The 15,096-nt window shown below is 37.0% G+C and overlaps 1 protein-coding gene across 1 annotated transcript in view; it reads left to right on the forward strand.

Annotated features, from left to right (window-relative positions):
- The window catches only part of LOC139740298 (uncharacterized), a 28,474-nt gene extending 14,873 nt beyond the window's left edge, over positions 1-13,601 (forward strand). Inside the window, exons 6-9 of the mRNA XM_071650880.1 lie at positions 6,304-6,503; positions 7,163-7,489; positions 8,542-8,736; positions 10,446-13,601. Of these exons, the coding sequence (XP_071506981.1) occupies positions 6,304-6,503; positions 7,163-7,489; positions 8,542-8,736; positions 10,446-10,502 (779 nt within the window). The 3' untranslated portion in view covers positions 10,503-13,601. The remainder of the gene's footprint in view (positions 1-6,303; positions 6,504-7,162; positions 7,490-8,541; positions 8,737-10,445) is intronic.
- The last annotated feature ends 1,495 nt before the right edge of the window (positions 13,602-15,096 follow it).

Raw genomic sequence — 15,096 nt, forward strand, 5'->3', positions numbered from 1 at the left:
GCAGCTGCCGAAATTAATAAATGTCATAATAACCGGAGGGCCAAACCCTAAAAACTTGCTTACTTAACAAGTGAGTTCCACTCTCTCTACAAACTAAGTAGACCATGCTTATTTTCAAATTTTTATTGTAAAAAACAACATACCACTGGTCTACCTCAAAAAACTTGTTGCGAAAGCCTCCAAATCCAAAATGGCGTCCAAGATGGCCGCCATATTTACTGAATTTGCTATTTGAAAGATAGAATTTGATAGAAACATCAGATTTCAACAATTGTGATGTCATATGAAAGAGAATAAAATTTCCTACAAGTTGATACCATTTTTGTGGGCGATTGTGATAACTGAATTGAGATATAAAGGAAAAACACTCATTTCTTGATATTTTTCTGAAAAAAGGAAAATCATGAAAATGCTTGATTGAGCATAAATTAGAAAAAGACGGAAGGATTATCTTGAAACGTTTTTAAGAATTTTGCTTAACATAGAATTAATATTTGGAGAAAATTAGGGGTCACTACCATTTGTGGTTCAGGAGTTATAATGTCTCAAACTTGAAAACTCACTATGTAAAAATTTCCACTTTAGCTGTGACAAGACCTTGTTGGTCGTAAAGAGAGTCTGCACGCGCCAAGACTACTACACGCACCACTGGCACTGACGCTTGCAGCAGTGCCAGCGGTGCATGTAGTAGTCTTGGTGCGCGCAGACTTTTTTGACAAACAAGAGTTTGTGCCTGCAAACTAACTTTTCATACCAAGTGGTAGCTCAGGTGACGTTGATCGTTATTATTTCAAAGTAGATTGTTCTGATACGTTTTTATGCCTCCGCCAACGAAGTGGCCGGAGGCACTATGTTTTCGGGTCGTTCGTCCGTCCGTCCGTACGTACGTCCGGACGTCCGTCCCGTTTTGTTTTTGTCGATATCTCAAGAACCGTGTTGTGGTTTTACATCAAACTTGGTATGAGGGGATATCCTGGGGAATAATCCTTTGTTTGTATTTTAGGGTCATGGGGTCAAAGGTCAAAGGTCACAGGTTATTTTGTGAAAAAAAGGTTGAAATTTCATGTTTTTCTCCATATCTCGCAAATGGTTAAAGGTATCTTCATGGAACTTAGTATATATATGCTTGTACCGATGGGCAGTGATTATCTAGGAAAGTTGGGGGTCATGGGTCAAAGGTCAGGGGGGTCAAAGGTCAAGGTCAACTCCTCAAAATATCACTACTTATATTTATGCAATGCCTGAAGGTTTGTTTTTTTAACTTGATGTATGCATGTATTACCAAATATATACTAGGTGTTTCAAAAAACATTTCCCACTTTTGATCATTAATAGTGCAAAACCTATTCATCCGATAAAACTGTCATTAATATGAGTAATAGCTGAATAGTGTACAATTTTGTTGAAGGTAATTTGAATGTGAAAGCATAAATCAGTTTCATTAAATCTAAGATTGATTTTGAAGTAAGGTTTCAGATTTTGGTCAAATTTTAACCCTCTGTACAAAAATTGAACTTTGCACAAGAACCAATGATGTGTATGTGAGTGTGTGCTGACAATGGCCATGAACAATGGACATGCCTGAACCACCTGTTGCCTAGGCGTCAGTCTCGCGCTCCCTGGCACATGAATGCTTAATCAATAATTCATGTGGATTGCCCTGGGCACTGCTAGTCTGAATTCATGCACGGTAAAGGGTAAAATGTATGCACATGGAAAAAGTAAGCACATGTTTCCATGTGCTTGCAAACACCACATTTCATTCCAGCTGGCAATCATTTTCAAATTTTGCTTCACATATCACTAAATTTGGGATATAAATAAGCATAAATGATCTAAAGTTCCTCATTTTAATACAATTGTCTTCTAATTAGATAGTTGACAAATTTTTCGCTTTTTTGATAAAAAGATATTATTTTTGGTAAAGAGTTCAGCAGCATTTATCATTGGGGCGATTTGTTTCACAGTAGATTTATTTAAGGCTCCATATACACAAGTGTATAGTCCAATTGATTTCTTTGCTTCGTGTCACCATGTTTACGATAGAACAGAAGGTATTCATAGTAATTTCGTTTTTCAGAAGTAGGGAGAACACTGTCGCGACTCAACGACAGTATTGGCAGGCGTTTGACTTTACACAGATACTGCCAGAGGCTGAATAAAGACTAGTTGTGATAGTGAAATTTCTCATGAATAAATAATGAAGCATTCAAAGCCTGGCCATTGTTCAGGACCATTGTCAGGGTGTTAACCACACACTCCCATACACACCCATTTACCCCTGTGCAAAGTGAAATTTTGTACAGAGGGGTGAAAATAGAGCAAAATCTGGAACCTAACTGTGAAATTAATCATGAATTTCATGATACTGATTTATGCTTTCATATTTAAACCACCTCCAACCAAATTGTACACTATTCAGCTATCACTCATATCAATGACAGTGTTATCTGATAAATAGTTATTGAATTATTAAGAATCAAAAGTGGGAAATGTTTTTTGAAACACCTAGTATTCTGTGGGAAGTTTTTGCCAAAAGGTCAAAAGTCAAAAGGTCAAAGGTCAAGTGAAAGTGCTTAATTGCACTTTTTCCGCCATATCTCGAAAGTAACTCAAGGTATCATCATGAAACTTACATATCTATGCATGTTTTATTAGACCTGACAGTGATTCTCTTTGGAAATGTGAGGTCAAAGGTCAAAGGCCAGGTTTAGATAATGCTATTTTACCATTTGATACTGAAATTATACTTTTTCTCAATACCTTGAAAATTACTCAATGCATAAACTTATAAAAGGGTCAAAAGTCAAGTAAAAAATTAATCATCAGTTCCCCAAATACCTGCACTGACGTTTTAATCATTCATCCAATTGAACCTAGTTCTAGGAAAGTGAACATTTAGCACATTTGTGGCAAACCTGTCATTTTGATATTTTGCCAATTGTGTGAAACTGTCATCACACATTGTCAAGACATTGATTTGTGGCAAACCTGTCATTTTAATATTTTGCCAATTGTGTGAAACTGTCATCACACATTGTCAAGACATGGTACTATAGACCTATTAGGAGAACCATGCATTATGGCGGAGGCATACCAGTCGCCGTAGCGACATTTCTAGTTTTTTATACTAAGCTGTCAACAGTTATCAATGTTATGGTCTTGAAAAGAAATGGTGATATCTCCGTCTGTTTTAGGCTTCATTATATATATATATTTTTTTTTTATTTTTTTTTTTTACATGGTAGAATGTTTTGTGATACAACTAACCTGCACATATAAATCGAATGTGATATCTCTTCCAATGATAAACGATACCTTTAGTGTGTTGCGTCAGAGTCAAATCTTGATTAATAATTTGATATATTTTTTAGAATTTCTTGTATTGCTGTCTATCATATATATTGTCCTTGTTTAAACCATATTGAGGGTTTATTTATTTATTTATTTATTTATTTTTTTTTTGGGGGGGGGGAGGGGTGGAGCTCATTTTAGTGTTTGGGTAAGGCCCGATCTTTGATTTAAAAAAGAAATGCTTCTGTATCAAAGATATGCTTTTGTACTTGTTGTTACTCTGCTGTTGTAGAAACGTGAATGATGATGGCATATTATGTGTAATAATATCTGATCCGTACATGTCCTTGAAAGCCCTTCTGATCCGAGCACCCCCCCCCCCCCGAAAAATCCGACATGGCGGCAATTTCTCAAAGTTGCTTTTAAATGTGTTGTGCGAAAATACTTTTCAGTATATTGTTCAAATAACACTGTCCAAAATGATTATTCATGCTGTATATTCACATTTCTGAGGGGCCCACATTCTACAAGACTTGTCTTTTTAGTGGGTCCCTCCATTTTTCGAATTATCCACAATGTTTACTTACTTCAAATCACTCGAGTTTTATGATAATCTGTAATGATTGTAAGGTGCTACAATTATTGTATTCTTTTCATCTTACATAGTTTTGAGCACCTAATTTTCTGTTACCAAAAAAGAAGAAGTGATGTTTATATGTTCTTGTCGAAAAATGAAATAAAACATTGAATTGAATTGAATTGAATTGAATTTACAAATAAGCATGCTGAAAGTGTATTCACTGTGAATAGATTTTTCTTACATCGTTTTAGGCTGATTTCATGTGGGTTATAGTGTCAAAATTGAATTGAACTAATGCCATTGGTAGATGCTTTCACATTTTAGATATCAGGATCACTCGAGAGTGGAAATGTTCATTTTCATTCCTTTTAGAGTGATCTCAGGGATCACTCAAAGAGTGACGAGTGATCCCTAAGGTCACTCTAAAATGAGTGAAAATGAAAATTTTCACTCAAAATTCACTCCAATTTTACTTTGAATTTACTGATTTCCGTTATTAACTCCTTCAAAAATGAAACTTCCACTCGATTTTTTTTTCTTTTTCGGAGTAGAATATCACTGGTTTTTAAAATATCTCCATAAAAACCCATGACGGTTTGAAATAGCACTACAATGTTCAAAATATATAAAAACTATAAATAGATAGCACAACAGACAAAATTGTACCAAAATTAGAATAATACATTTAATTTGGCGCAATAAACTATGTCAACTTTGATGGCCTGCAATCTAGAAGTTTTTGAGTGATTGATCCAAATTTTGTTTTAAACTTTCTATAGCATGGTTGTTTCAAGCTTCTACCTCTATTTGAAAGACATTTTTTGCTTCATCTCATCTGCTCCAGAACAATCTACTTTGAAATGATAGCGATCAGCGTCACCTGAGCTACCACTTGGTATGAAAAGTTAGTTTGCAGGCACAAACTCTTGTTTGTCAAAAAAGTCTGCGCGCACCAAGACTACTACACGCACCACTGGCACTGCTATAAGCGTCAGTGCCAGTGGTGCGTGTAGTAGTCTTGGCGCGTGCAGACTCTCTTTACGACCAACAAGGTCTTGTCACAGCTAAAGTGGAAATTTTTACATAGTGAGTTTTCAAGTTTGAGACATTATAACTCCTGAACCACAAATGGTAGTGACCCCTAATTTTCTCCAAATATTAATTCTATGTTAAGCAAAATTCTTAAAAACGTTTCAAGATAATCCTTCCGTCTTTTTCTGATTTATGCTGAATCATGCATTTTCATGATTTTCCTTTTTTCAGAAAAATATCAAAAAATGAGTTTTTCCTTTATATCTCAATTCAGTTATCACAATCGCCCACAAAAATGGTATCAACTTGTAGGAAATTTTATTCTCTTTCATATGACACCACATTTGTTGAAATCTGATGTTTCTATCAAATCATCTTTCAAATAGCAAATTCAGTAAATATGACGGCCATCTTGGACGCCATTTTGGATTTGGAGGCTTTCGCAACAATTTTTTTGAGGTAGACCAGTGGTCTGTTGTTTGTTACAATAGAAATTTGAAAATAAGCATGGTCTACTTAGTTTGTAGAGAGAGTGGAACTCACTCGTTAAGTAAGCAAGTTTTTAGGGTTTGGCCCTCCGGTTATTATGACATGTATTAATTTCGGCAGCTGCGTCTGGCGGCCATGTTGGATTTTCGCAATAAAAAAGAAACTGATTCTAATTTTAATCCACTGAATCTTATTTCTCTTACCATTTATCATCAAATAGAGTAAAAAAATCCCATCCCCAGACAAATCTTAACCACAGAAGGCACTTTTTAGGTCCTCTGGCGGCCATTTTGGATTTTTGGCGGCCATCTTGGATTCGGGACAGATTTCAAGATGGCGCAGAAGCTTATTTTGTTAAGTATGGTCTAAAGTACCAGAATCAAGTGAGAAAACCTTGACTGGAAAAAAAGGCAGTTTTTGCCTGGCTCTGCCCTGTCTATATAGTACCCAAAAGGGGCCATGGAACATTTTCTGTTTTGTTTTGTTTTGTTTTGTTTGTTTGTTTGTTGGTTGTTGTTGTTGGTTGTTGTTGTTGTTGTTGTTGTTGTTGTTGTTGTTTTTTTTTTTTGGGGGGGGGGGGGTTCATGGTGGGGGGTTCAAATAACGTAATGCCCGCTCATCTTAAATTTTGCGTTCTTGCCAACATTCTGCAATGCAGAATGTTGGCAAGTATGCAAAAGCAAGTATGCAAAAGTATGCATTACGTTTTTTGAACCCCCACCATATCTCGAAGAGGGTCTGTTTTTCTTTTTAATTATTATCACAGTTATTATTATTGTTATTATTATTATTATTATCATTATTATTATCATTATTATTACCATTTTTTCATTATCATTATTGTTACTGTTGTTGTTGTTATTATCATTATTTTAATTTTCATCGTAATGCCATTGCACATTTCTCAGAGTTAAAGGCACTGGTGGATCTGCAGGCGACTTCCCCTGAAGCCGCTGCAGAGGATAGCGCCCTCAGTCAGGACGAAGTGCTCATCATCAAGGGCGCGCTGGACGCGGAGGGCAAGGTCGCTAGGGACGCTATGATTCCCATCGACAAGGTCTTTATGTTAGACCACGACGGGGTCTTGGATCGGAAGACTATGCAGGAGGTGAGGTTTTCCTTTGTTTTGATCCCTTTTCGTTTCTCTTTTGTTTCGATTTGTTGGGGCTGAAAACAAATCTGGGACTGCAATCTAGTCTCATAGTAAGCGTTTGTATGAAACCGCAAAATATGTAGTGCAATGAGAGGTTTTTCTTTCCGTGCTTGATATTCAGACATCTACGCCTACAAATCGGCTCTCCGTCACTCTTGAAAATTGTATGTGTGTAAAAATATGTAGGCCTTTATGCTCTTTATCTGGCAGAATAAATTAATGATAATGATGATGATGATAATAAAATAATAATATAGATAATGATAATAATAACAATGATAACTTTATAACAATAATAATAACAATAATAACTTTATAATAATAATAATAATAATAATAACGATCAATTAATAATGATAAAAAGCAGCACTGCTTGGGACGGCGAGAATCCTCTGAAAAGTACTAAAAGTCTAAGGTTCCAGGATGGAACTTGACATGAAATTGATCTCCAAGAGACATCTTGGGATGATAGAGATAATAATATTAATGATGGTAATCATGATGATGATGATGGTAATAATAATAATGATAATAATAATAATAATAATGAAAATAATTGCAATAATAGCCAGATTTTTGTTTTTGGTTAATTTTTGTGCGGGTGTGTTTTTCAGATCATTGGCAAGGGTTACTCACACGTTCCAGTCTACAAGGGTCACCGCCAGAACATCCAGGGCGAGTTTGTGGTGAAGAACCTCATCATCCTTGACCCCGACGACCTCGAGTCGGTGTCCGAGTCGCTGGAGCACTACGGCCGGCCGCTGCACGCCATCGCCGCCACCAAGCCCCTCTACAACATCCTGGACGAGATGATGGACGGGAAGTATCGCATGGCAGCGATCTACGACGTGCCGGCGACGACGTTGCCCAGCGTGCCCGAAGAAGAGGTTCCGCCTCCGACACCTAGCACTCTCGCCACTACCACGTCTATTACAGGAATGGTAAAAGTCTGATGCCATGGGGGCATTTCATCAGTGAGGGTGTTTTGTCTGATATCTTTTCTTACTCACTGAAGAAAAATAAACCAGAGTTAATGTATTTCATATAATTAATATGTCTCCGATAAGCTTTCTCAATATCCTTGCCAATCTCTTGCTGATATAGAAAACCAACCCGTATAACGATTTCAACGGAAGAAACAAAAACTTGAACGATTTTGAGCAAAATATACACTATACAAGGTAATAATAATTCAGGTGCTAGAAAATATACTATTATACTATGAACACGTCCGTTTTGTTTTGTTTTGTTTTTGTTTTTTTAATTCTGGGCATGCCTCCCTTAACTAACCTGTATGACATTCAGAAATGGATGAAGTAATGATTCGATTAAAGTCCGATTCATTACAAAGTGATTCCTTTTCGGCATCGTCCTCTTTCTTTGCGTGCCCATTGCCTACCGCAAAGCATTCGCAATGGCAGCCAGGAAATACTACGTAACTGACATCAGAAGAGTCGAGTGCTGAGCTGTATTGCTGGTACGAACGTAGCTCTTGTAGGATGTCTTCGATTAGAAGACTATCGCTTCGATTTGCGTAAACCTATAATACTGCGACATAATGGCCCATGATTCGGAATGATGCAAGTGTGTCTAAGTATTTCATTGTTTTCCTCATTGGCATATATTCCCCGGTGTAAACACACTGATTCGTGTGATTTCATTGGAAATCCTGTACAGCTGAAAAATATCAGAAGAACATTCCCCAGACAAAATAAAGTGTGAAAATGAGTTATCTCAACTGAATACAAAACTGTGAAACTAACATTTGTTTGTTTGTTTGTTTGTTTGTTTGTTTATGTATTTTCCATTTCACATTATAAAGAATACATAGAAAACTTCAAATATACATGAATAATCAAAGATTACAAAATGGGTGGATCTCCCATTTCAGATTCATTAATAGAATGACTATGTTCTTCCATGGGGTCCAATGTGAATTGAACAGACCGCGATTAAAATATTGTCGTTATTCTTTTTTAATTGTCCCTGCCAGAATTACATCGGTGTGATCACGCTCTTTAACGTCCTGGAAGTTGTGTTGGGTGAACCAATCATCTCATCTGATGACGTGTACGCCCAGCTGAGGCAGAAAGTGGAAGTCGGGAAGGTCAAACTGGTGCGCTCACTCAGCCACGCCCACATTCCCACGACGGCGGGATCCATCAACTCGCCTCCGTCTCCTCTCACGGTAAGACGCATCATCTTAACCCGCTGCCTCTTGAAAACTTGTAGATCATGCACAAAATCTCTAGGGGTTGTAGACTCTGGTAGGGAAAGGGATGAGGGCTGTCATTACCATCATCGACTTATATGTGTACAACGTCAATGGAAATTTTGATATGATGCGGTATGTTGTGTTTCTTCGTTATTCATTGTCTTCACTCTTCTCTTTTCCGTTAATTTCTTTTTCTTTTGTGGTGGTTTCCTCTTTTTATTTTCTCCTTTCCCCTCTCTGTTGTTGTTTTTTCCTTTCTTTTTCTTCTTGTTGGTCTCCAATATCCCTCCATAACACTGGCTCCCCATACATCAACGTATCACCTTCAAGATCCTCCTTATTGTTTACAAGATATGTAATAATCTTGCTCCATCTTATCTTTAAAGACTTAATTTCTTTCCGTTCCTCCACTTCAACCCGTTCTCTTCGTTCTTCCTCCACTCTCCAATTATCACATGGTCCCCGTACCTGTACCCCCTATGGTGGTAGGGCTTTTCTGTTATTTCCCCGTCTCTCTGAAACTAAACTCCCTCTCTATATTCATAATGCTGAAAATAATGATAAGTTCAAGTCATTGTTGAAAAGGTATCTGTCTACTCAACTTTAATTCTGTTGTTGTTGTTGCTGCTGTTGTTTTATTATGTTATGTTCATGTACATAATGCCGTATTTTATTTTCAATGTCAAACTTCTTTTTTCCGGATCGATGCGCTTCGAAACATCAGTATTAAGCGCTATATAAATGTTATTCATTATCATTATCAATATATTTTCCTTATTCTTTTCCTCTTTACAAGGTAGTATGTCTTCTTTATGACGTACTGGTATGCCTTTCTGTACCTCCTTCTCCTCCATTTACTTCATCTTCTTCACAATCTTCCTCTGTGTTTTTCGTTATTTTTCAACTTTTATGTTCTTCTTCGTCTGCTTCGATGCTTTTCCTTAATTACTTTACATCTTTTGTTGCCCGATGCTGATAATTTGTCACACCGGAAGCCAGATTTGGGTATAGGAATCATAGAACAGGAGAACCAGGAAAGATGTAAAAGAGAGATCTGGAACCGAAATCAATTTCCCGCTGTTGTCAATAAAGCTACATTTCCTTCCTATACCACAAGCACCCCGAGCTTCTTTCGGTGTGTATTATAGTTTCAGTGCGTTAGCAATGGCGGATCCATGAATTCCGCAATGGGGGTGAGGACGCCAAAAAAAGAAAAGTTTATTGTGTCACTTCCGGGTTTAATCACCTGACAAGTAAAAAAAAAAGTCCCCCTTTTGTTTTTTTCGTTCCACGTGCCACTTCCGGGTTTCATCAGCTGACAAGCAAAAAAAAAAAAAAAAAAAAATGAATAAATAAAAAATAAATAAATAAAATAAAAATATTGCGTGAGCGCAATTTTCCGTTGCCACTGTAATCGATGGACAAAGATGGCTTCTTTAAGGAATTAAAGGGGGCGCACGCGGGCTCCTTTCATTGTATTTCTTTTTATTGCTTTTATTTTCCAGAAAAGTAAAGGGAGCGCGCGCCCGGTGTGCCTCACGGCCTTCTTCCTGGATCCGCCACTGCGTGAGCGTTTTTTTTTTAGTGGCCCTTACCTGTGTCAAGTCGATGTCTTCATGATTGTATGTTTTTTTTTTCTCCCCCCTCCCTCTGCCCCCTCCCCCCTCCATCTCTTTTTGCAGCCTCAGCCGTCTGTTGCTGAAAAGACGCCGCTCCTATCTCCAGGCAACATGGCGTAGAATGGAAGCATTCATTCAAGACTTTGAGGTCATAAATATCAACTAATAGCGGTATCTCGCGTCGCCTCGGAGAGTGGATTGTGTACACCAATACGTGACTCCTCGCACTGCTTAGTTTGTGTGAGCATATTTTGTAGTAATTTATGCATACGTACATCAATGCCCCTCGCTCCAGCAAATCGCTTGTTTTTTGTTTATTTTGTTTTGTTTTCGAATCTACTCTTCTTGTCTGCCTGTAATCAATATGATTGCAGATTTTCTATGAGTTTAAGTTTAGGTTTCGGGTTATAGTCGTGATTGTAGTATAATGCGCTAATTGGTGGGATGTCGGACTAACGGCTCAATCCATGGAAGCGAATGTGGTAAAATTGTGCATTAACTCGTTTGCGGTAACTAACAATGGAAAGGAACTATACATTGTCTACAGGCTTCTGATTGGGAATTAAAGAAGTGAAAACATGGTACAGTACATATTGCAGTCACATGCGGCCGATCGAGTAAATGTACTCTTAGTCGCGCTTCTAGGCGTTCGAAACTTGCTTCTTTCTCGCGTTCTTCCGCCTTGCTGTAACACGTCTTTAGTAATATAAACCATAGTCCTGTAAATGTATTTAGGCCTACCCGAGGCAGCCTGATGGTCCTGTCATTGTTATGTTTATCTTCAGCATGGTCAGATACCTATTTATATAATTATTTCTCTGTGACGAAGGATGCCAAAGCCTCGTTCACTGTGCCATTGGATAAAGACTTATCACAGAGAGATACTAACCCATTGATATCTGTGACTTATCAGTAGCATATCAATTTCCTGTAACACGTTCTCAACATCCTGTCGTGAGTAGAACGCCAAGTGCCTTGATTGTGCAAGGAGAGCCGTAGGTTCCTGTAATGGCGATTTACGCATTCACTTTGTTATAATAGTTAATCGTGCAGTATGTAAACTTCCGTGATTTAAGAGTTTTCGTGATTAAAGAGTTTGCGCATTATGGAAAAACCGACTAAACACGATAAAGATTCTTCAATAGAAGAAAATTTGCCAGCAAATGAGCGGTAATGTCGGGAACTTCGTCTCTGTGTATACGGTACACTCTTTGCGTTCCAGTTTCCTAACTTGTGTTACAGTTTCTTGAAAAGAAAAAAAAACTGTTGCTGACAGGACATGGAAACATATTTGTTATATGCCATTATGTCGCTTTTATCAAAGTAATAATATTCTGAATTGCAATTGAGTAAAAGTAAATGAAACTTTTCTACTAATATTTACCATGACTGCATTCGAAATATCTCACGTGTACATTAGACAAATGAAATACATTTATGATTAATAATTGCCAGAGCATTTAAAGTGATTAGGCTTATAAGAGTCTTCAGTACTTATGAAAAACTATGCCGCGGTATAACTGATTTGAGTTTACTCAATGGAATTTAGATGTTGTCGTTTGTCTTCGGTACTTTGGTTACCGGTACTCAAATAAGATCTCTTGAAATCTTTGTAATGAGTACGATTCTTCTGCATTATAAAGAAGTATGAGAAACAACGGTATCGTAAAAGGGATATAGAGCAGTGAGTTTTACAAAAGGACGTGCGTCATGCAGGGATATGAGAAAGAAAAAGAAAAAAACTAATTTATCAGGACCAACAGTCAAAGGAAGGGAAAGGTATAGATATAGAGAGATAGATATAGATATAGATGTAGATAGATTAGATAGATAGACAGATAGATGGATAAATAGATGGATAAATAGGTAGATGTATAGATAGATGGATTGGTAGGTAGATTGATGGGTAGATAGATAGATAGATGAATTGATAGATGGATAGATGGATAAATAGATAGAAAAAGAGAGACAGTTTGTTGTTGATAAGAAAGGCATGCGAGCAGATGAGTAATTTGATAATTGAATGAACGTGCAACGATAAGCACATGGACGGGTTAATAGCTAAAAAGAGACTAGTGATACATACCACAGGGAAATCTAAAGTTGTGTTGGATCATTCGATCTTGATAAACTGGCATTTTGAACACCCATGTATTTATTCTTCTTCATATCTCGACACATCTTGTTATTCCTTTGCTTGTCGAACTACATCTAGTCGGGGTAAGGGGAAGTCACCTCTTTGGCATATTGTGTGAAATAAAGTAAATGGCAGTAAATAAGTTGCAGACTCATGCGACACGGATAGTGTGCCCGTGTATGAGGCATGAGACTGCTGTGGTACAAGGAAGAGAACTTAAGAGTGGATGGGATTATGGAAATGGACGGGATAGTGTGCAAACACGTTGCTGTTCACCCAAGCGCGTAATGCTAGAAACGATTCTTGTATTTAACGAGGGCCAAAGGTCGCATTCCGAGGAAGTAAAGAATGAGTATTGACATGCGTGAGAAATGGGAAATGAATGTAAGAACGTGAGGGATACTTGAGGAAAATGTTTCCACTGAGCTTGGTAGCGGAAAAAATGAGATAGAAATTACGTACGTTCTCAAGATCTTTTCAGTAGCACCAGCAGACCTTGCAGTCGTGTTACAAAACCCCACAGTACTGACGCCACTGATCAACTTTACTACCGGTATACTTCAGTCATATTTGTTGGCTTTAATAATTTGAGACGTTTTTGCACGTTTTAACTGAATGTAATATTTGCAACCTGCCGTTATGTCGTAAAAACCGGATGTCATACATTTTTTTCAGTACTTGGGCGAATTAAAAGACGTACATAGTCCAGAAATAACCACATTCCATTTTTGTACCAAGTCATAAGTAATGTAAAGTATACCGGTTATATACTGTAGTCAAATTACTTCCAGACATTAGGCAATAAAATTCCTTAACTGTATTCATAATGAATTATTCCAGATCCTCTACGACGATATCACATCTATCATTGTTACTGATTTTTTTTTTTTCAGATCATGTGACGTCATGTTTGTGATCACCATTCTCATGTGATAAACACACAATAAATCTTTCTATTACTTGCTATTTTCGGTCAGTATTTGAGTGCACATAATGCTATACTTGTGCAAATACAAGATAGTAGAATCGACGATTTCTTGTGGTATGTACGCGTCGCCTCGATCGTGCATGTGGTTTATGAGGGGTTGCATGGGGAAAAGAGGTAAGCTCGTAAGGTACAGGCGTTATATGAATAAACGTGCTCTTATTATACCACCGATAGGTGTGTATGACGGGATTCTGTTGGGTCTAGAATAGTTACTCTGTGCACATTAGCATTATTGACTGTTCGTGTCAAATCACACAATTCACACAGACGATATACACACACATAAAAACATACACAAAGACACATACACAAATCACTACACATAGACGAGCTGTAAACTCAGGCAAAGAGTGAATCATGCCGTATAAAATAGAAGCCAAGATATGAAATATTCCGAGCAAGTGTTTGCTAGGTTTATTCAGGACACATGAGGCAAAACATCTTAGACCATTATACAGTATTTGTGGTACATAAAATATATAATATGCATGAATATAGTTTCTATAAACATACCCATTCCTATATTTACAGCGATAACATCCGCACACTTTATCATCATTGTCGGTGGTCTCTATGATTTGTATTTCCCACACACATAAAATGTATACTACAGTACTGGAGTACACGCCACACCACTGTAAATCAAGCTTGTTTGTTCAAATAGTGATTGTTGACATTAAGGGGTGGTCATATTCCCGCTATCAAAGAAGTTGATCCGGCTCAAGTTGATCGGGTCAAGTAGTCTGTAATCACACCGAGTGGTATACAATGCAGTGCCATAAAGAACACACACAATAAAAACGGAGAGAAAATTGACATTGTGCATTTTATGTGTACGTATATAATACTAGCAATGAGGGAGACCAAGATAAAAATCGGGAAATATTTGTGGAAATTCTGCTCCTAGTTTGCACCAATTTCAAAGATCAGACTATGGAAATTACTGAAATATATATGTAAAACATACAATTATAATGATAATAATGATAACAATAATAATAATAATGATGATGATGATGATGAAGATGATGATGATGATGATGATGATGATGATGATGATGATAATAATACTAATAATAATAATAATAATAATAATAATAATAATAACAATAATAATAATGATAAGAAGAAGAAGAAGAACAACAACAACAAAAATAATAATCATCATCAATGGTACCACGACCTGACAAATTACTGGTGTTGATAAGATCAATCTATTCAGTCGTTACCATCAATGGCAATGCTGTAGCAAAATTCAATGGTACTTTGAGAAACACTGGCCCCAACAGAGTTAAGACGATATTGTCATCTACCACATGTTGATGAGAAGTACGAGTATATTGTCTTTGGCAGCAACGAATGGAAGGCTGAAAAAAAAAAGAAATAAACCCCAACAAAACAATACCACAAGTAAAAATCGTATGAAGGTGAAAACTGTAAAACTTGTCCCATGGTACTTAACTTTGGTTATCTCCACAATTGGAAAGATAATAGTATTTTTGAGGTGTTTTTTTTTTCAATGTAAGAGGAAGACCAGAGAGCAAAACAAGAAAAAAAGAATGAATAAATAAAATCTGTAAAATCCCTGA

This window comes from Diadema antillarum, unplaced genomic scaffold, assembly GCF_040938485.1.
Source record: "Diadema antillarum isolate AM-2024a unplaced genomic scaffold, OU_Dant_1.0 seq00000846_RagTag, whole genome shotgun sequence".
In the NCBI taxonomy this organism is placed as follows: Eukaryota; Metazoa; Echinodermata; class Echinoidea; order Diadematoida; family Diadematidae; genus Diadema; species Diadema antillarum.